Source organism: Setaria italica, chromosome V, assembly GCF_000263155.2.
Source record: "Setaria italica strain Yugu1 chromosome V, Setaria_italica_v2.0, whole genome shotgun sequence".
Taxonomy (NCBI): Eukaryota; Viridiplantae; Streptophyta; class Magnoliopsida; order Poales; family Poaceae; genus Setaria; species Setaria italica.
The window spans coordinates 46798868-46818402 of NC_028454.1; the positions used below are offsets into that span (position 1 = coordinate 46798868).

The 19535-nt window shown below is 46.5% G+C and overlaps 4 protein-coding genes and 1 non-coding gene across 7 annotated transcripts; 2 read left to right on the forward strand and 3 right to left on the reverse strand.

The window, feature by feature from the left end:
• Positions 1–786: 786 nt before the first annotated feature.
• On the reverse strand, positions 787–859 carry TRNAR-UCU. Its single transcript has one exon. It is a non-coding gene; the product is annotated as a tRNA-Arg (tRNA).
• A 683-nt stretch (positions 860–1542) lies between these two features.
• LOC101770051 (mitochondrial import inner membrane translocase subunit PAM16 like 2) lies at positions 1543–3636 on the reverse strand. Its single transcript, XM_004971284.4, has 4 exons — positions 3379–3636; positions 3159–3246; positions 1981–2111; positions 1543–1844 (listed from the first exon to the last, which is right to left on the reverse strand). The coding sequence occupies exons 1-4, from the start codon at positions 3379–3381 to the stop codon at positions 1725–1727; spliced, it is 342 nt and encodes a 113-aa protein (XP_004971341.1). The 5' UTR covers positions 3382–3636; the 3' UTR covers positions 1543–1724.
• Positions 3637–5111: 1475 nt separating this feature from the next.
• LOC101770452 (protein NRT1/ PTR FAMILY 2.7) lies at positions 5112–7489 on the reverse strand. Its single transcript, XM_004971285.3, has 4 exons — positions 7358–7489; positions 7019–7236; positions 6296–6885; positions 5112–6138 (listed from the first exon to the last, which is right to left on the reverse strand). The coding sequence occupies exons 1-4, from the start codon at positions 7446–7448 to the stop codon at positions 5313–5315; spliced, it is 1725 nt and encodes a 574-aa protein (XP_004971342.1). The 5' UTR covers positions 7449–7489; the 3' UTR covers positions 5112–5312.
• Positions 7490–11290: 3801 nt separating this feature from the next.
• LOC101770868 lies at positions 11291–11955 on the forward strand. The gene has a single exon (XM_012846584.3). It carries the CDS (start codon positions 11490–11492, stop codon positions 11757–11759), a length of 270 nt encoding a protein of 89 aa, XP_012702038.1. The 5' UTR covers positions 11291–11489; the 3' UTR covers positions 11760–11955.
• Positions 11956–14998: 3043 nt separating this feature from the next.
• On the forward strand, positions 14999–18333 carry LOC101771253 (melanoma-associated antigen 1). Of its 3 annotated transcripts, none has more exons than XM_022827078.1 (7): positions 15012–16140; positions 16220–16469; positions 16597–16749; positions 16832–16940; positions 17015–17129; positions 17763–17823; positions 17942–18333. In XM_022827078.1, exons 1-6 carry the CDS (start codon positions 16096–16098, stop codon positions 17802–17804), a joined length of 714 nt encoding a protein of 237 aa, XP_022682813.1. In that variant the 5' UTR covers positions 15012–16095; the 3' UTR covers positions 17805–17823; positions 17942–18333. The 3 variants fall into 3 exon arrangements, with proteins under 3 accessions (XP_022682811.1, XP_022682813.1, XP_022682812.1); XM_022827077.1 differs by having other exon boundaries at positions 15018–16140; positions 17763–17827; XM_022827076.1 differs by lacking the exon at positions 17763–17823 and having other exon boundaries at positions 14999–16140.
• The last annotated feature ends 1202 nt before the right edge of the window (positions 18334–19535 follow it).

The window sequence follows — 19535 nt, forward strand, 5'->3', positions numbered from 1 at the left end:
GTTTACTGTAGCAACCCATTGTCAAATTATGGACTAATTAGGCTTAATAGATTCGTCTCGCCGTTTAGCCTCCACTTATGTAATGGGTTTTGTAAATAGTCTACGTTTAATACTCCTAATTAGTATCTAAACATTCGATGTGACAGGTGCTAAAAATAAGTCAGAGGAACCAAACCAGGTCTAAGTTCGTTTGGTTAAAAACAGTTCCACCCCCGGAGTTGTTTTATATGGATAAAGCTCTAACTTCTGTTAGAGAGGGTGTTTGGATACCACCCGTTAAAGTTTAGCATATGTCACATTTGATGTTTAATACTAATTAGATATTAAATATAGGCTAATTATAAAATTAATTGCACAGATGGAGTTTAATTCGCGAGACGAATCTATTAAGCCTAATTAGTCCATGATCTGATAATGTGGTGCCACAGTAACCATTTGCTAATGATGGATTAATTAGGCTTAATAGATTTGTCTCGCGATTTAGCCTCGGGGTCTGCAATTAGTTTTATAATTAGCTCATATTTAATCCTCCTAATTAGCATCTGAACATGTGATGTAACACTAGCACATAGTATCCAAACACCTCTACTAAAATTTAGCACATAGTAGTAGGAGTTCGAGGCCTACCAAGAACTAGCCCCATTACATCAATCTTTTTTTTTGTCCTCGTTTGTGTAAAAAAAAATTATCCTCGTTTGTGTAAAAGAAAAAAAGAGGCTAGAGGTTTCTACAGGCGCCCAGGTCCCCAAAAAATACTAAAGAACGTAACAGTAATAAAAAATAAATCACGCCCGGTGGGACTCGAACCCACAATCGCCTGATTAGAAGTCAGACGCCTTATCCATTAGGCCACGGGCGCTTTCTTGATACAAGTCGAGAGGAAACATATAGGTACATACTTACAACTTCAGGGTTTTACTTACAACCCACCTGCGCCTCTGCCTGAGCAGGAACCTCAAGCTATTCTTGCTAATAGAACGCACACGGATACTTATATTCTGTGTCCACATGCGTGTGGATCTCCATCCAATCTGTTGGGCTAATTCAAGTTTCAAGGGAAAAGGGGAAGGTACTACCAACCAATATTTAGAGGGGTTTGATACTGTATGCTAAACTTTAGTAGTGTCACATCAGATGTTTGGATGCTAATTAGAAGGATTAAACATGAGCTAATTATAAAACTAATTGCAGAACCCTGTGCTAGTTCGCGAGACAAATCTATTAAGCCTAATTAATCCATCATTAGCAAATGGTTATTGTAGCACCACATTGTCAAATCATGGAGTAATTAGACTTAATAGATTCATCTCGCGAATTAGACTCCATCTGTGCAATTAGTTTTGTAATTAGCCTATGTTTAATACTCCTAATTAGCATCCAAACATCTGATATGACAGGTGCAAACTTTAATAGGGGTATCAAAACACCCCCTTACTCCATCGCTGCAAAAGTGTGGCTTTCAATCCAACCTTATCTAAAAGACATATTCCATCACAGCCAATTGGCATATGAATTTACAGCACAAGGGAGGCACTGCCAAAGTGAATCAGACAAAATCTCATATCTTTGTTAAACATTATTCTGAGTCCAGCAAAGGTCCCTTTTACAACCAATCAACCTGATGCACCCAGCATAACTCAAAAACAGAATGATCTCTAGCCACATCGGCAAACTGATCAGTTAAGCGTAATGGTTCAAACGGATGCTAGGCATCTACGCCAATCTCAGTTTGGTACATCAGGCTTTTGATATAAAGGTTCCAGACATTCTTTTGCGCGATGGACCTTCGATTGGAGGTAGAAGCTCCCGTTCTTCGCATTCCTCTCAAACATTGTGTCATACTTCTGCAGAGTAATCGAACAAAAGAAATTTGACGTTAGGCTTGCCTCAGTCAATGGTTCTACAGTATGAAATTAACAGACTAATGGCTACATGGACATATTTTGTTCACAGATTAATATATTTTCAGTTGTCACGGACCTGAACAATCTCTTCCCAAGTCGATTTTTCACTAATACCCAGTATCTGCCGGGCTTCTTGCTCAGTCATGACCTTGCTAGCCCGTCTGATACCATTTATAGCTTCTTGGGCAGCTCCAGTTTGGTTCGCATCTACAAGAAAAATCAGAAACAATTAATTGCATTTCACGTGGATACTGTAGCCATGCAGATGCATGTTTCAGAATGAAAGCAAACTCCTTAGGTAAATGATGTTTCAGGATTAAGTAAGTCAGACAAGCCATCTAGTTCAGCATTCTCGTGTTGTTATCCATCTAAGGCTATGCATTAAAAATCTGATCTAATCAAATGTCAAATGGAGACAGTATGAAATTGACTTAGGCACACGTGTATGCAAGCACTTCATACATGCTTCAATATTAATAAAGTGAGACAACATATCCTCCTGATGGGAGCAGACCATATTGTGGAACTTACCATCGCTTATTAGTTCACAAATGCAGAATTATTTAAAAGAAGAAAGTAATTCATTTTTCACATCTTTGATTTGCAATTTAACAACATGGCACCCCAAGCTATTCGATGCTCCTAATGAAAGGACCAACCAACAGAAATACACAATGGCTGGCTAGTGGCTACCCTGGTACAGCAACATCATAATCATATCACCACCACCCAAACTGTGACAGGCTGGCAGAATGGCTACCAGGGACAAATGCCTCAAAAAAAAAATTTGAACCGACATTACAAGCTTTATAGAATGCATACATGAAAAGATTCACAAGTAGCAGTAACAGGGGTAAAATTTTCAATCTCTAATTGTATTTTAACAAATAGAGCTGTTCCAAATGGTACCCCTAAATCTTAAAGATTACTCAGGTAACCTCCCATCAGAAACCTGGGACAAGAGAGGACACACTAGGGGCAAAAGGACTTCAAATTCGTATTTGGGATTGACATTGTGAGCCAGTCAGCTGTCAGCCAGATACCACCACCAAGCAAAAAGAGTTGGAGATGGCTCTAATCTTTTTTTTTTGAGGGCAGTTGGAGATGACTCTAGTCACTGACAATTACAGTCTGCATAAATGACTAGCCCAGAGAATGATACGCCATGGTTTCACGATGTCAGGCACCCAATGTAGAATCAAAGTAGGCCGCAAATCCTAGTTTTTGACAAGGCAAAGAGGAGCGAGCACTCACTGACGATGGCTTTGCGATAGGCCTGGAGCATGGCCCTGCCCATGACGCTCCCGCCCATGACGATGAGATTCGCGAGGAGCCTGGCCGCCTGTTAAAAGATCGATCAGAAGCGTCAGGGGAGGGAGTAACCTCGCAAGGGGAAGGGGAAGGAGCGCATGGACGAATCGCTCGCTAGTAGGGGGAAAAAAAATTCGATGGAGGAATCAGAACATCGGCGTACCATGACGATGTATTCCTTTCCTCCTCCTGTGACGGCGGCGGCGGCGGGGAAGGAACCCTAGGGGATAGGCGCGACCTCGGAGCAGGCGCTCGCCGGGGACGGGCGGCAGCGAATCGCGAGGAGGGAAGGAGGGCACGCCGCCGGACGGCTACGGCCTCTCCGATTGGCTCAGAGAAGTGGCGGCTGCGTTGCTTCGGGTTTGGCTCGTCGCGTCGGGGCGGGTTGGTTTGTTTGGTGTTGGGGTCCGTTTTGGCCTCTCAGCCGTCTTTGAGCACTAGGGCTCATCTTGTGCGGCACGAAAGACGGTTGTGGTGGAGTGCCACGCGGACCGGAACACAAACGCACTAGTTGGGCCAATTCTAAGGGCCCACCACCGGGCCCAATATGTCCATCGTTGCCCGAGGACTTCCGAAAGTATTACCCAACTTCCACCGTTTGAGATGCGTGCACACACCACCGTCCGTTAGATGTATCTTCACTTGATTAAGGCCATGTTTAGTTACCCCCAACTCTCACCATGTAAAAAGAAGATTCTCCATCACATCACACTTACGGTACATGCATGGAGTACTCAATGTAGACGAAATTAAAAACTAATTGTACAGTTTTATTGTACTTTGCGAGACGAATCTTTTGAGCCTAATTAGTCAATATTTGGACAATAATTCACAAATACAAACGAAACGCTACAGTGTTTGCATCTTCAAAGTTGGGCAACTAAACAAGACCTAAATAAACCTGGAACAAGGTTACAATAGCACCCAATTCTCACATCATGAATCATATACGAATGATGAATCACAGGCCTATTTAGAAAAATGTCATTCCAAAAATAGTCACACAGTAATAACAAGGGATGAACCGATGAAGATTAGAAATCTAGGACTGAGGATATACATGTTTCCTGTACAGATTGGGCGTCCATGTCTGCTGTAATCTTAATTGGGTGGCCTCTGATGGGCTGGAAAAGCAGAGGTGGTGCGCGGGATTCATGGGTAATGGAAAGTGGTGATGCTGGAGGCAAGGCTTAGAGACTCGTCGAGCTAGATGCAGCGCTGGCCGGCGGAGGCCTTCACGGTGGACAGCGTCACATCAAGGTGTCTGGACTTCTCGCCGGCTTCCCGTCGTAATCGAAGGTGGGGATGGGCTGTGTGTATATCCAATTACACTTGTTTAGCACTTTTTCCTTGGGGCTCTTCCCTGATTTGGGTCACCGGCAATCACACGGGCGCCGTGAAGGAGATGGCAACGGCACGAGGCAGACGAGGAAGCTCGGCGGGGTGTGGTAGCATCAGATGCAGGGGCAAGGAATGGCGGACGGGAGAGTCAACAGAAGGCGGGCGTAGCGGTAGCGGCGCTGGTGCTGCCGTGCTGGAGGGAGGGGAGGGAGAGCAGCGGCGCCGTAGCCCATCGGCTTCGGCGCGTCTGCACGATTTGGTGTTGCGCTTGGGGAACGAAGAATCCAGATGAGTCTGGATCCTGTGTGCCAAGCATGATGCAGCCGACGTCATGGAGGCTTGATCCGATGTTTCTGGTTCTGCGCATCTCTGATCTGACGGCTCTCAAGGAAATGATGACGTGGCGTGATGGATTTTCTGTACCGCGACGCGGTTTCAGTCTTCAAAGATTCTCCACCGATTCCCGCGGGAGATCTGTCAAACAGTTTTTCACAGAAGAGGAGTGATTCTCTGCTGATTCAGTGATTCTCTGAAATGAATTAAGAGACTGGAAGCTGAAAAAAAATAGCTTTTTCTGATTTTGCGAAGTGATTCTCGAGAAGTATTTTCAACCACAGAATCATTTCTCTCAGAGAATCAACTCTAGTAGAGAATCAGAATAAGATAAGCTCTACTAAACGTACCCTAACTTCAAAGTTAACATGCGCGCACAGTACTGATACATTTTAGCAGCCAACTTGGATTCCGGTCGAAGTTTTACTTCTCGTCCATTATCTGATTGTCCTTTCCGTCGCCGTCGACGACATTCTTGTACTGGTACGTGATCGCGCACACAAGGAAGTAGCCCAAGTTCACGGCGGCGACCAAGGCCAGCGTCCAGTACACCATGTCCAGGCGCGACCGGTTCAGGTCGTCGGGCAGCCACCCCGTGGCGCGCCGCACGGCATCCACGAACGCCGTGCTCAGGTACGACCCGACGGCGATGAACAGAGGCGGCATCGCGGTCGCCGTGCTCCGCAGCGTCGCCGGGAACTCCTGGTAGAACAGCGCCGTGTTCCCCGGCAGGTGCAGCGCCTCCTCCGCGCCGGTCAGCGCCAGCTGCGCCACCAGCCACAGCGCCGACATCGGCACGGTGGCTGCTGAGCCATGGGCGTGCGCCACGCGGATCCGTCTCCGCTCCACGAGCGCGGCGACGGCCATGCTGGCGACGTTCAGGGCGTGCCCGAGGCCGACGCGTTGGAGCGGGGTCGGCTTGCGGCCGCCGGCGAGCCTCTCCCAGAGCGGGGCGACGAGGCGGTCGTAGAGCGCGGCGGAGAGGACGAAGGCGATCAGCACGGTGACGGTCATGGAGGCGGCCGGGACGGCGAAGCGGGGCCCGAGGGCGCGGTCCATGGTGAGGGCCTGGAGGACGGTGAGGCTCACCTGCGCGTTCACCGTCGTGCTCACCAGGATCCCCGACGACCACAGCGGCAGCACGCGGAGGAGCGATTTCAAGTCCTCCACCTCTCGCACCGTGCACAGGCGCCATGGCTTGCCTACGGACACCTCACCTTCCGCAACCATCGCAGCTCGGTTCAAGAACCTGACAGGAGTATGATCATGACCTGTTTGAAACCCAAGAATTTGGAAAGATTCGGACGGAAACAATTCAAATTTCATAGGAACCAGGGATAATGCATTTCCAAATGGGGCCTCAATTTTGAAAATGTCTTCTGAGAATTTCAGGTAGATTCACAGACCTGAATCTCTGGCTTGGAGCATGATATTGTGTTTGAGTGGTCGCGTCAGAGTGACGACTTGATCCATGGTGATACTGCATTCTCGCAAGTGAGGTCGAGCTCAGCGTTGCCTTCCTCGCAGCGGCCACCACCACCCTCGCCAGGGCCGTAAACGGGCTCCCTTTCTGAACGGGCCGTCTGTAATATCTCGACCCGGCAAGCAACGCGATGAGGCCCAGTCCAGTCGTGACAACACAGACGCCGAAGCCCAGGGCCCAGCTGACGCTGTCCTGCACGTACACGAGCGCGGTGTCGCCGGCCACGTAGGAGGCGTAGAGGCAGACGAAGTACCAGCTGAAGAAGGAGGCGTCCCGGCCGCGCCGCCGCTCCTCCTCGCCGCCGACGAACTGGTCCGCGCCCAGCGCCGCCGCGTTGTACCGCGTCCCGCCGTTGCCGACGGCCAGGAGGCACACCGCCGCGTAGAGGACCGCTGCTTGGATGGCGCTCGGCGGTTGGCATGATGGTGGCGACGACGACGCGGCGGCGCCCGGCGCGCACGCCGGCGGACGCAGCGACGGGAACGCGGCCGTCAGCGTGAAAACCACAAATGACTGCACATTTTACTTAGCATAAGTAAATCACACAGCCGCAGAACGAAGCTAATGATCAGGAATTCAGAGGATAAGTGTGTGTAAAATCAGTGTGTGAATAATTGAGCTGTCGATATTTGATTATATATATTACAAGCAGAGAGATGGCGACGCCGGCTGCGACGACGGGGTAGCAGCCGAAGTAGGCGTCGGAGACGGCGGCGCCGATGACGGGCGCGAGCTGCATGCAGCCGCGGACGATGTTGGAGATCTGGGCGGCGTCGATGCTCTTGACGTTGTACTTCCTGATGAGGTAGACGATGAGGTTGCTGCTCGTGGCGCTCATGGCCATCCCCAGACCTATCACGCTCCCTGAACGTATATACACGCACACCGTACGAAACATCTCAAGAAATATACGCTAGTAAGTGTACAGTGAAGCTTCATTCTCGTTGCCAGGAAAAAAAAGAAAAAGAAAAGACGGTTTCGCAACCTGCAAGAAACGGCAGAGTGATCCAGCCTCCTCCTTTCTTCCTGACAGGTGTCTGATGGTCAGATGATACAGTAGATGCAGCTGTTCTCATGTTGCTCAGGCAGCTAACTGTGTACTGAGGTGAGGAGAGAGTAAGGCAATGCGTGTGAACTTGTCCGAGCACTGTCCCTATATATGTGTACATATACAAGCTAACGTCAAAATCTGCAAGAAAAAGAAAAAAGAAGTAAAAGGCAGTGTAGTAAAATTTTATCCAGTAGAAAAAGAAGGGATAAGAATGTACAATTGTATGGATGAATGAATAATGGAAGAGCTTTATTCGCTTAGTTAGTTTATAAAGATTTGGTCTACACACTACGTATACAGCACCTACGTACGTAGAGATCACAGAGTATCTTTTGCCTTTGCCGTAATAGGACGCTAGACTACTCGATCCCGTCGTCTGTCATGATGATCGACAACATGGATCATTTCATTTCATGCATGATAGAGATCTATCTATCTCAAAGTCAAATCGCTAGAGAATAAAAAAGCTTCTTGAAAGAAACAGCACGGAGGGCAACACTGAAAGAAACTGCATATGATTCAGTATCTTGCTGCTGTGTGGGTAAGATATGATCGATGTTCCACTAACTGCAATGCACTTGATCATATGTGCGTCCATTTTGTCCCAGGACTGAAAAGGATTCCTAGTGCTTGTGAGCCGGTGCTTTTTTTGAACTAGTGGATCCATCATAGGCGATGATCCGATGCAAGCACGCACAGCTTTCATATGTCCTTTTCGGTCTCTTCCTTTTATTTTATTTTTTTTCAAGGAAGAGCATAACACTACTGGAATCCGGAGGTTTCCCTACGGTTTCTTTCTTTCCCTGGGAAAAATTGCAGTATCCTAGGGAAAGTTTGTTTCCCTTAGAGTGATGTTCTAGTAGTGCAATGTAAGTCGCATACTATGAGTTTCCAGCCCAGGTGTCAAGCGCTTGAACCACTGTCTGGTGGGGTCGCTTCCTAGCATGTGTCGACCATATTACCTCATCATCGTTTCAGAGTTTTGACTTAGGCGTGGTCTCTCCGACAATATATTTTGACTGTGGATATCTTTTATGTTTATATGCAGTTCATGATCATAAGATAAAAAAAACATATGAAACTGCTTTTAAACATATGTAATAATCCAATGATCCTAAACGTACATAATGGCTTTTGGCATTTATGGCTCTTCAGTCATGAATAAGTGAAGTTCCTTGTTGCCGCTTGGTTGCAAATTGCTTTTACATTTGTTGAATTTGGTTAAATTTTCCGTCACAAATAAGTGAAGTTTGTTGAGTAAGTTTTCCTCATAGAAAATCAGTTCTTAATGTTATCGGTAGTATCATTATTTCCTCTATGCAGATACATTTCAACAAAACATACGCTTTAGATGCAAAGCTGTGCTAATTAATGTTCAAAACATCACTTATTCATTACCGGAGGGCGAGTATATGCTGCTGTGTATACATTTTCATTATATTTTGGTACTCTTTTCTATTACCATTAAACTACATATATAGCTCGTGCCTAGGCCTTCAACATAATGTTCTTGAGCATCTTCTTGTCATTTTTGCTTTTGTAAAAAAAATGTTACACGTTTATTGTGCGCATGCATACTATAATCAAAATGCAGACTCAACATGTACCACTTTCATTAATTTACTACCTTGAATAAGACGTGTGGCCTACTATCAAAACGGAATGTCAAATGCCATGTAATTTAATTTATTCCACGCACCAACGATATGTAATATCACCCTTAAAGACGAAGTGGACAAGACATATTGAAAGTTGAAGGGGCTGTCTCTGAAATACTCGAGTGTTGAAGGAACTCCGCGCACTCGAATTTTTGAGCCATCATGTTGAAAATGGAGGGGCCTGATGAATCTTTGCTTTCCTCTTATCTTCTTCCCAACGACTAGCTCACATCTCTCATGGAAGAAGAGGAGAAGAGTTGTCGTTCGTCGATTGGTGTAAAATAAAATTCTGAGTGCAAGAGCTTCTCGAAATACTCAAGTGTGATGTAGCTTTCTCCAAGTTGAAGTACAACCAAACAAGCAACAAAAGCAACAAAGGTTAAGTTGGATATGAAGCCCACGAAATCCAGCACTGTTTATTGCACGATGGATGGCAACACGAGTATAAGCTCCCTACGTACACGTGTCTAACATTTAGCAAGTTGTTGCACGAAGTACGTAATCAACAACACCGCTTGTTTCCCGAGAAAGAAAAGAAATGAAAATACAACAGTGGCACCTGCTTAAAATTGGAATCAGGTTAACTCAACAAAAAATGATGAATCAGTTGTTAGTTGTTACTAACCTCGGCATGTCAAGTGGACCCCTCCCTTCCGAAATAAGCGCACATCTTGTTTCTAAGGAATCAAATGTTTTTAGTTTGACTAAAATGTTTTTAAGTTTGATTAAGAATATAAAAAATAGTACCAATATTTATATCTCCAAGTAAATTTATTAGGAAAGTATACTCAATGCTCAATCTAATGGTACTTATTATGCATCACGAATAGTAGTACATTTTTACATAAATTTTAATTAAATTTAAAAAATTTAACTTCTCAGGGAGTGAGACGTGGGATCATTTAGGACGGAGGAAGCATGCTACCGCCAGATTCCATCGGGTCTTGTCATCATGGATCTGGTAAGACCATCCTACGTACGCGGCTATCAATGGAACACGAGAGATGAGCAGAAGTGTCGACACCCTAACCCCCTGAACCAGCTGAAACGACGCCTAGGGGTGCGTGCCCCGGTGGCCCGGGGCGATGAGCACACCATGTCCTCATCCGGGCCCCGCCGGCCGCGCGCCCCTCGCGATCAGCCGCAGCTCCAAGCCGAGTCCGACGCACTCACGCGAGAATGAAACCTCCCTGACCCTACCGAATTCGGATTCGCACGTCGAATACTCGTATTTCTAGTAGGGCGACTTGTTGGTATCCTTCCAACTAGAATTCAGATTCACCAATTCGTAATTCTCAGTTAGTTGTTAGCTGCTTCGCACCAGTGCAAGCTACAAAGCATATGCATACATCAATCGATCTTCAAGCTAGCTAAGTCATCTGGAGAATGGGGATTTTTCTACAAAACTTGTTGAAGAACATCTGCTGCTATGGAATTATTCCAAACAAAATTTCAGCAGATTCCCCGGCGCATCATCATGTTTCGAACTATTTGCGCGCATTGTGATGGGACGGGGTGTTTAATTTTCGGCTAGCTAGCTAGCTACTAGCTAGGGGGCGTTGGCATTGTGATGAACTATTTGCAGTTGCAGATCATCAGCTGCAGTACTGAAAACTGTCGTGCGTCACATGGCAATGAGCACATCATGTTGCTAATCGCTGTCGCAGATGGCGCATGCAAGATTATTGATTCTCTTGCAGTTATTTTTTGTCACCGTCCGCGTACGTGCTTTTTCAACGTGCTTAACCTTTACTTCCAAACTTAGATCTCATTTGGCGAGACTTCTGCTTCTCCATCAGTTTTTGGTGAAGCAGCAATTTCAAAACGGCTCCACTACCGAAGCTCGGAGGAGCCACAAAACGGCATGCACTATAAAGGAGGAGGAAAAAAAAGTAGCTTCACCGGCTTCTCCTCTCTCTCTTCAAGCATTAAGTGATCATAAAATTACCCATATTACCATTGAGAAGTTGTTTCACTAAACATTTTGCAAAACGGTTTTAGCTCCACTAGAAAAACGACTCTATCAAATAAGCTGGAGCCAAAGTTGTTATGGGAGAAGCTGGAGCTCTACCAAACGGGACAAGCAAGCTGATTTCAAATAAATGCGCACACAATAGTACGTATGGTAGATCCATGTTGCTTTCAAGCCCATCAATATTAATCTGCAAGGTACGTACATTTCCGAAAAAAAAAAAGGTATTTGCAACAAGGTACATGACAAAAACAAGCTACCTGCCCGTCCAAAGCACACGCCGGCCGTGAGCTAGCTACCTAGCAAGAGCTCAGCTTCAGCAAAGAAAGAGAAGCAAAGAGGTAAGGGCACCTCTTGCGCGCATCTGTTGCAGCAGTTGCAGGTCTAGCGATACAAAAAGCAGCGGCAGCAGCAAGAGAGCGAGGCAGGCTAGACGATGGCGTCCATGGACTGCGCGCTCCATGTCCTGCTGCGGGTGATGATGAGAAGAAGCATCTGCAGACTGCAAGAGGTCGTTGACATGGCCGTGGACATCGGCACGGCGCTCTTCGTGGCGGTACGGGTCTCCGGCCTGGTCTCCCGCCGGCGGCTGCCGTCGTCGTCGTCGCGCGTGCCGTCGATCTCGGCCAGCACTACAACTACATACTACTACTCCCCGCCGGCGGCAGCATCCTTGATCGGCATGTCCCGGATTGACAGGCACTAGAGCTAGTAGCTAGGGTGAGCTACATCTGGCATGTAAGTACCAATGATTATTATTTGTGCGTTTTGTGAGTAGTAAATTTGATTAGTCGTTTAGCTATATGTTGTGCTACTGATCTATATGTAGTAATTGGATGAATTGAGGTCGAAAATCCAAATAAAATTCTTCGAATCGAGCTGAGAAAGAAATGGTGATCTAATTCACTGGATCTGATAGTCCCGTAGATGTATGTTTTCCTCGCTCCGATCCTGAACTTTCATCTACTCACCTCTTTGATTTGCTGGTTTCATTTTACTTCTGTAATTATATGTCAGGCTATAGCTGAATTATTGAAACACCACAGGTAAGGCTGCAAAGGGAAAAAGTGTACGCAGCATTAGGTCTGGAGACTATACAGAATATAGAACTACTTATGGCGGGTCAGCAAGAACAAGATCGAATTGAAATCTGCAGAAAATTAACAAGCCAAACTAGATGGTGACTCCGGAGTCCGGACAGAGGGTGAGACTCCTTTGGGAATGGGACTATAAGCTGTTCCCTGTTCATTCTTTTAAAATTTTGTTGAAACAAATATCTTGACCTGTCGATGCCAATTTCTCCATCACTCATTTTATGTCCTTCTGCATCTTCCTTTGACCACACAATTTATGGCCATATATCACATGCCTACACCTAAAAACTTACTCATCAAGTAGTGTAATTTCCAAGTTTATATCTAGCAGCTAGATTTTTCACAAGGGCAATATAATGTGACCATTCGCTACCTTTATTTCTTTTGGTTGTATGTATGAAGGAAAATTTGTGAGCGGAGCATCTCCAGTTGTTCCCAAAACCCACTCTCAAATCCCAAAAAAAAGTTGCATTAATGGAGTTTGGGAGTCCCCGGCCCTCCTCCTGAAAGAAAGGGATCCACTTGCATTGTTATTATTAGAGGTGCATGTATTAATATAGTATTTGGCGTGAGATTATTGAGAGACTGATGCACAACACCTATCTTAGTAATTGTAAGAGTAATATTTGGGCTCTGATATAAAACAGATGGTGATGTTGTAGGTGATTATGAGTGGCAATTAGCTCTGAGGAATGGATATTCAGCTTGCAGCGTTTTTGTGCGAAAACACTAGTATGTATAGGTATACTTCCATTATTCGTATATTTATCACACTACTCGAAAATTTAGCATTTATCCTGAGGTTTAGTATCGGTTGCATTTTGCCTTGGTACTAATGCTCGGCTAGTCCCCGAGGAGCCCCTCGTGACCACCTTTAGTACTAGGTGGAGGCTTCACCCGGTACTAAAGGTCACAAATTATTACCGGTTGAAGTCTCCAACCGGTACTAATGTGCCTGAGGACTTTTAGTACCGGGTGGAGGCTTCACCCGGTACCAAATCGCAACCTCTCCTCATGCATCGTTAGCCCCCCTTCTCTCTCTCACCCCACCACGCTCACCCTGCTCCCCACACTTATCCGCTCGTCCCCTCATCCTCTCACCCGTGTCTCTCTCTCTTCTTCTCCTCACTGAATCCTCTCTCTCCCTAATTGAATCCCCTCCCTCTCCTCTACACAGATCCCATCGTTGCCCCTCTCCTCCCCCCTCCGCTCGCCCCTTACCTCTTACATGTGGCGAGGAGCGGCGGCGGGGCAAGGAGCAGCGAAGGCAAGAAGTAAGGGTGCGGTGAGGTGGCAGAGCATCGGCAAGGCGTGGCGGAGTAAGGAGCGGTGGAGCTTCGACGGGAGGGCACAGCGGCGGAGCGTCGGCAGGGCGTGGCGAAGCAAGGTGCGCGTGGATCTCTGAGTAGCGGCTACCTCTCCCTTAGATCCGACGGCGGTGGCTGAGCAGTGTAAGTACGCCGCCTCCCCCCCTCCCTCCCCCTCTCTCTCTTTGGTGCGGGGCTCAGGTGTTGTACGATTGGGGCTCCGGCACTCGGGCGGACGGTGGCGGGGTGCGGCCGGGGCTCATCTAGATATTACGATGAATAAATTTTTATTCCCTCTGTTCTAAAGTGTAAGATATTTTAGTTTTGTCATAAACTAAACTCATCTAACTTCGACCATATTTATATAAAATATATTAACATCCACGTAAATGCACACTATCAGGGTATATTTCATGATAGATTTAATGGATTTAGTTTGATGTTTGTAGATGTTGGTTTATTTTTCATATAAGATTGGTCAGAATTAGAAACTTTTAATTACTTATTAGAATGAAACTAAAAACATGTTATATCATGGAGAAATGGGTGGAGTATTTCTTTTCAAAGGTTAAGCTTTTTCTGAAGTTCTTGATGCAGGCTAGGTAACTTGTACATGTAAATACGGTGCTCCGCGGTCTGATGCAACTGCACCTGGAGCTTTGTTCGAAATGATGTATAATGAAAACTGGCTAGAATGCTGATTAATATAAAGCAAATACCAACCGATGGAACCATGGTACAGCCATCATTTTGCAAATGAAATAAAATCGGAAGCTTGATCCACGAGCAATCTTGCCCTCTAACGACCCTGCCTTAAGCAGCGCTATTATTAGCTGAAACAAGATGAATTGCTTTAGATCTCATCATTTATTAGATGATTGCTGATGCATATCTTGAGAATTGGCAGCCTGCATGGTTCAGATATAGATGCATGGCAGACACTATCCTTACCGCCGAAATGCATTGAGATTCGTGATCGAGGATTGTACATAGCTACTTGTGCTCTTGCTTTCCTTTTACAGAAGGTCCCTTTTTTTCTCTTAGTATTTTTTTCTTAAAGCTATGCAGTTATGAATCTCTAAAGGTGGCATTAGACAATGCTGACGGGAAACATATACGTCCTGCTCATGTTACCATCTCTATAACGGGGTACCGTTTCCAGGCTACACGTCAGCCGCTTAAGCACTGAGCAGAGTCAACAAGCAGAGCTCTATTGATGTGTTCCGAGCTCTATTGAAAAGAGGAGAATGGATTTGATTGCGAGGATTGTGACGGCTTGGACCAGAAGAGCATGTTCTCTGCTGTCTGCTCAAACGTTTTTCAGCATGCTGGTGTCACCAGGTCAAGCAGAGGCTGATGGATAATGTAAAGTAACTGACTGAACTACTGAAGTATGATAGGAGCTATGCCGATGCAGCCATGCAGGAGGATTTCAAGGAACAGAGTAGTGCCCATGCAGTTTCTTGCAAGGTCCTGGCTATATGAATCCTACCTCAGCCTTCAGTTCAGAAGCACATGGGCAGTGCCGTCTAGTGTTGTCCTCAACTCTTGATGCACACAAGAGATGTTGGCCTACTGATCGGTTGGCAAGGCAAAAGAGTTGAAACTTGAAAGGGCGACTGGATACATTCTGTGCCGAAAAGACGAGAGAAAATTTTATAAAATACACGGCTAGCTCTCTAGCTGTCTCTCACTACCTTCTTCCCCATCCTATACATTGTTCCCGTCGCTAGCTTTGCTTGATGCACTACGCAAAAGTGATGGAGCCTTGCCTTGTCGCCCTCGACAGACTCCATCAACAGTAGCTTGATGCCTTGATCCACTCTGTAGCCTACTGGTTGGCCAAACAAAAACTTTAGAAACAAGATCGAACCGAGAGAAACCAGAAGATAAGATCAGAAAAGTTCTCCACGTATTTTCGAGGGACTGCAGACTGCAGACAACGCTAGATGGTTCTAACCAGAGAAGGCGCATCATCGATCCATCTGGACTTTGTTCTCTAGTGATTTTGCTATGTTAATTCTGTGATATGATGCAAAGTTAAGGTGAATTTCCCATTTTGCTAAATGAATGAAGTGCGGCTTCTGCGCGTCGGGCGCCGGCGGGCTCCTCCCCGGCGCGTGCCTGGTGTCGAACAGCACGGCGCGCGACACTTGCGGCGGCGAGGGCCGGCGGTGGTACACGCGCGGGTGCCCGAGACGGTTCGGGTGGCTGGCGCTGGTCGGGCTTGCACTCTACATCATCTTCTTCTCCCCCGGGATGGGCACCGTGCCGTGGATCGTCAACTCGGAGATCTACCCGCTGCGGCACCGGGGCGTGTGCGGCGGCGCGGCGGCGACGGCGAACTGGGTGTCCAACCTCGCCGTGGCTAACTGTCTTGGTCTTGTTCAGTGTTGCTAGGAACTCGGCCCAGCACGGCCAGCCTTCCCCCAATTCGGTGGCGCCAAATCGCTCGGGTGCGCGCGCAAATCCAATCCCCACGACCCCACCTCTTCCATCGATTCCCCTTCCCTTCCCCTCGAGCCATTCTCGCGCGAACCGAACGGCGACTCCTCTTCCCCCGGCAGCCTAGGGTTCTCCTCCTCCGATCAGCCGTCAGCGGGCACTCCGCGACAAGTCCTCACCTCCCCGTGCTCCTCGGATGGCGACCAGCGAGGAGCTCGCCCAGATCGACATCTCCAAGGAGGTTCGTGCGCCCCCACCCTCCCCGCTGCAGAGCGCACGCGAGGTGTTCGACGTTTTGTCTGACCGGCCCCGTCCTGCAGGAGAAGGACAAGCTGGTGGCGGAGGTGATGCGGTACATGCTCTTCAAGACGCACCAGACCTCCGGCTGCCCCATCAAGCGGGAGGAGCTCACGGGGATCGTCACCAAGAACTACCGCCAGCGTGCCCTGCCCGCGCTCGTCATCAACGAGGCCCGGGACAGGCTCGCCGCCACCTTTGGGTACGAGATGAGGGAGCTCCAGAGGACCCGCGCCCCGTCCACGCGCTCTGGCCGGCCGTCACAGCCGCAGCGTAAGGCATCCTCTTTGTTTCTTTCTTAATCCTTTCCTCTCAATTCTTTGCCATTTCCTCTGCGTCTGTCACCATAACAGCTGCCCGGCAGGCAATGGCTAATGAACTTTGTGGGAAATGTGTTTAGCGAATGCGGAGGCGAAGAGCTATGTTCTGGTCAGCCAGCTAGACCATGAGGTATATAGCAAGTATGTTGAGGATAAGGAGGCTGCCCCTCTGTCTGGCTTTGCTTTCACTATCATTAGCCTTATTCATCTTGCTGGTGGCAAAATCCCTGAAGGTAAGGGAAGGGGAAAATTATTTGCTTTGGTTAGGAAGACTTCATGGTCTGATGTTCCTGAGCTCTGTCAATCACTTTCCAGAGGACCTCTGGCATCAGTTGAAGCGGTTGGGTTTGAAGAATGATAATGACGAGAAGCACCCTGCTCTTGGTAACAATAAGCAGGCGCTTGAACTCCTTGCGCAGCAAAGGTTGGTTTGGTATGTGCTGTGGAATCTGTAATTCATTGCAAACTTTTTCGGTTCATCTTTGTTGCTTAATGCAGGTACTTGCTGAAGGAGAAACTTGCTGGACCAGAAGGTCATGTTGTGATGTATGAGCTTGCTGAGAGGGCATTGGATGAATCCATCAGTGGGAAGCTTAAAGACTACATTGCACAGGTATGCATGCAACCGCCTTTGCCAATAATGTTACAAATTTTGATCTATCAAAGGCACTGTTTTTTTAGAGTAGGCAATATAAAGGTGATACAAATGTCATGAAAACAATAGCCTCCGGAAACCATCATCATACTTGTACACGATCCAGTAACTGCATTCTTCTTCCATAAACATGTGTTGTTTGCAGAGTTCTTTTTTCAACCATCTCCAGGGTTATGTATAGTATCACGACTCATACAGTCATACCTGTGATTGCCATGTCTTTTAAATTTCCTTTTATTACCGTTCCAGAAATATTAGTTGCATTAGTTTAGCTGAAGCATATGTATGTGAATGAAAAGTTGCTTGTGTTCCGCTGCCACTGCTACACTATATGAAAAGGTGAATAAACCGGTTTGGCAGGCTAGTAGCATTTTCTGAATTTTACTTCTGATAATGAACTGCACAGAAACAATCAGCAGCAGCCAGCAGGGGAATATTCCATTCCTGAATCCAACATTCCATCCTAAAATCAAGTCTTGTCAAGATCATGTTAGGAAATTATGTGAGATGTGTTGAGTCTTTCGTTTCAAAAAGATGTTTTGAATCTGCTAAAAACTAAGCTCAATTTCCTCCCTTTTCATGGTGGAGTAGATTGTGGGCACAAGCACTGTCGCAGAAGAAAATTCAAGTTGATAGTATGACATGGTGATCAGTAGGTATTTTGATTGCTTCACCTTTACTTGTTTCTTGATCGAAATGATATGCCTTGTCAATTCCTTTTAGGAACAATAGCTAGTAACGTGTTTTCTCATCATTTCTCGGCCTTGCAGGGTATCTGCCCTGTTCGTTGTGGGCGAGGACGAGCTGACTCTATTCAGGATGGGAAGCTATATCATCTTGCAGGGTCGCTAAGTCCTGTCGAAACAGGGCGTATTTTGTAAAGGAGAGCAGATGTGTGCCTCTCAGATTAGGCGGTAGTGTCTTTAACTGAACAATGTTAGTGCCATGCTGTAACCAGCTTACCATGCTTGGATCACCTTTTGTTGGGTAGTATATGTATGTCAGTCTGTGTCGTTGAACGAAGCTGCTTAGCTTAACCAGACCGTACAGTCACTAATTCTGTCCACTGCCGTACTGTCACAAGCAAAGCCATATGTTGTGTCGTGGCACTGGATGCGGCGAGGTTTCTTTGATCCTAACTAAGCAATCCACACTGATCAAACCAATGGCAGCGTGAGGTGCATCTGATGTCTTACCAATATGTCCCTTGGCCCTTTGATCAAGACTTGAGACACCGCTATTAGTTGATCAATCATGTCACCGGTGTTGGACGTTCATCAGATGAGAAACCCTTTGGCAATTCCATCAACTTGTCGGAACACTTGAATTGACCTGATGCAAACAAGAACCGCGAAAGTCGATGGAATTGTGCATTTGGAGCATTGGGTCTGTTCGCTTCAGCTTATTCAGCCGGCTTACCCGTTACCGAACCGTGAGAGGTGCCCATAAATGGTGGCGCTCCTGGAGGGTGGTGTGTGTGGATCCAAGCTCTCGATCCGGCAGTAAAAACAGGGGTTGGCTGCTGATCGTTTGATCGAATAAGTTTGGTATGCCCACAGGCACAGATAGATCCAAGCTCTCGATCCGGTATAAATTAGGTATGTCGTCTTGCTTATCCGTGGCCCATTTGCTAATGTAATGCCCGGTGTTTCGAGTTTAAATATGCATGGCATTTGAATGTGGTGGGGGAAAAGAAGGGCGAGCCACTTTCAGCAGTAGATGCATGCATAAATGACGTGATAAATCATAAAATCTATCGCACTTTTTGTGATATGTTTACATGTCAAACCATATTAGGTTTATCCAAGTTTATGTAGACTAGTATCAAGTATCAACACCAACCACATCAAAAGAGATGCGATACGAAATACACTATTAATAATGGATCCAGTCTAATAATACTAAATTTTCACCTGAATGTTAGTCAAATTGATTTGACTTACTCCCTCTATCCTAAATTACTATTCGTTTTGGCTTCTAGATAAATAATATGTTTATATACTTTAAAAAAAACGAATAGTAATTTGGAATCGAGGGAGTATCTGTATATTAGACCAAGGGAGTAACATAATGGAATAGAAGTGAGTAGAATACTAGACCGAGGGAGTAACAAAATGGAATAGAAGTGAGTAGAATACGCTGTGGTAAATCGAAGAAGCCGGCTCCAGTGCATAGATCAATGTGGGCAGCCAGAGGCACAAACCAGGGAGGCTTCCTACTATCAGCAGGGCCGGCGAGCAGGGGCCGCGCGACATGCATGTATGAACCACCATGAATGCTCCGTTATGCTCTGTGTTTTTTTTTATGGACGGGAGATGATGAAAAGAATAGGATATCCTAAAATTCCTATCACATCGAATGTTT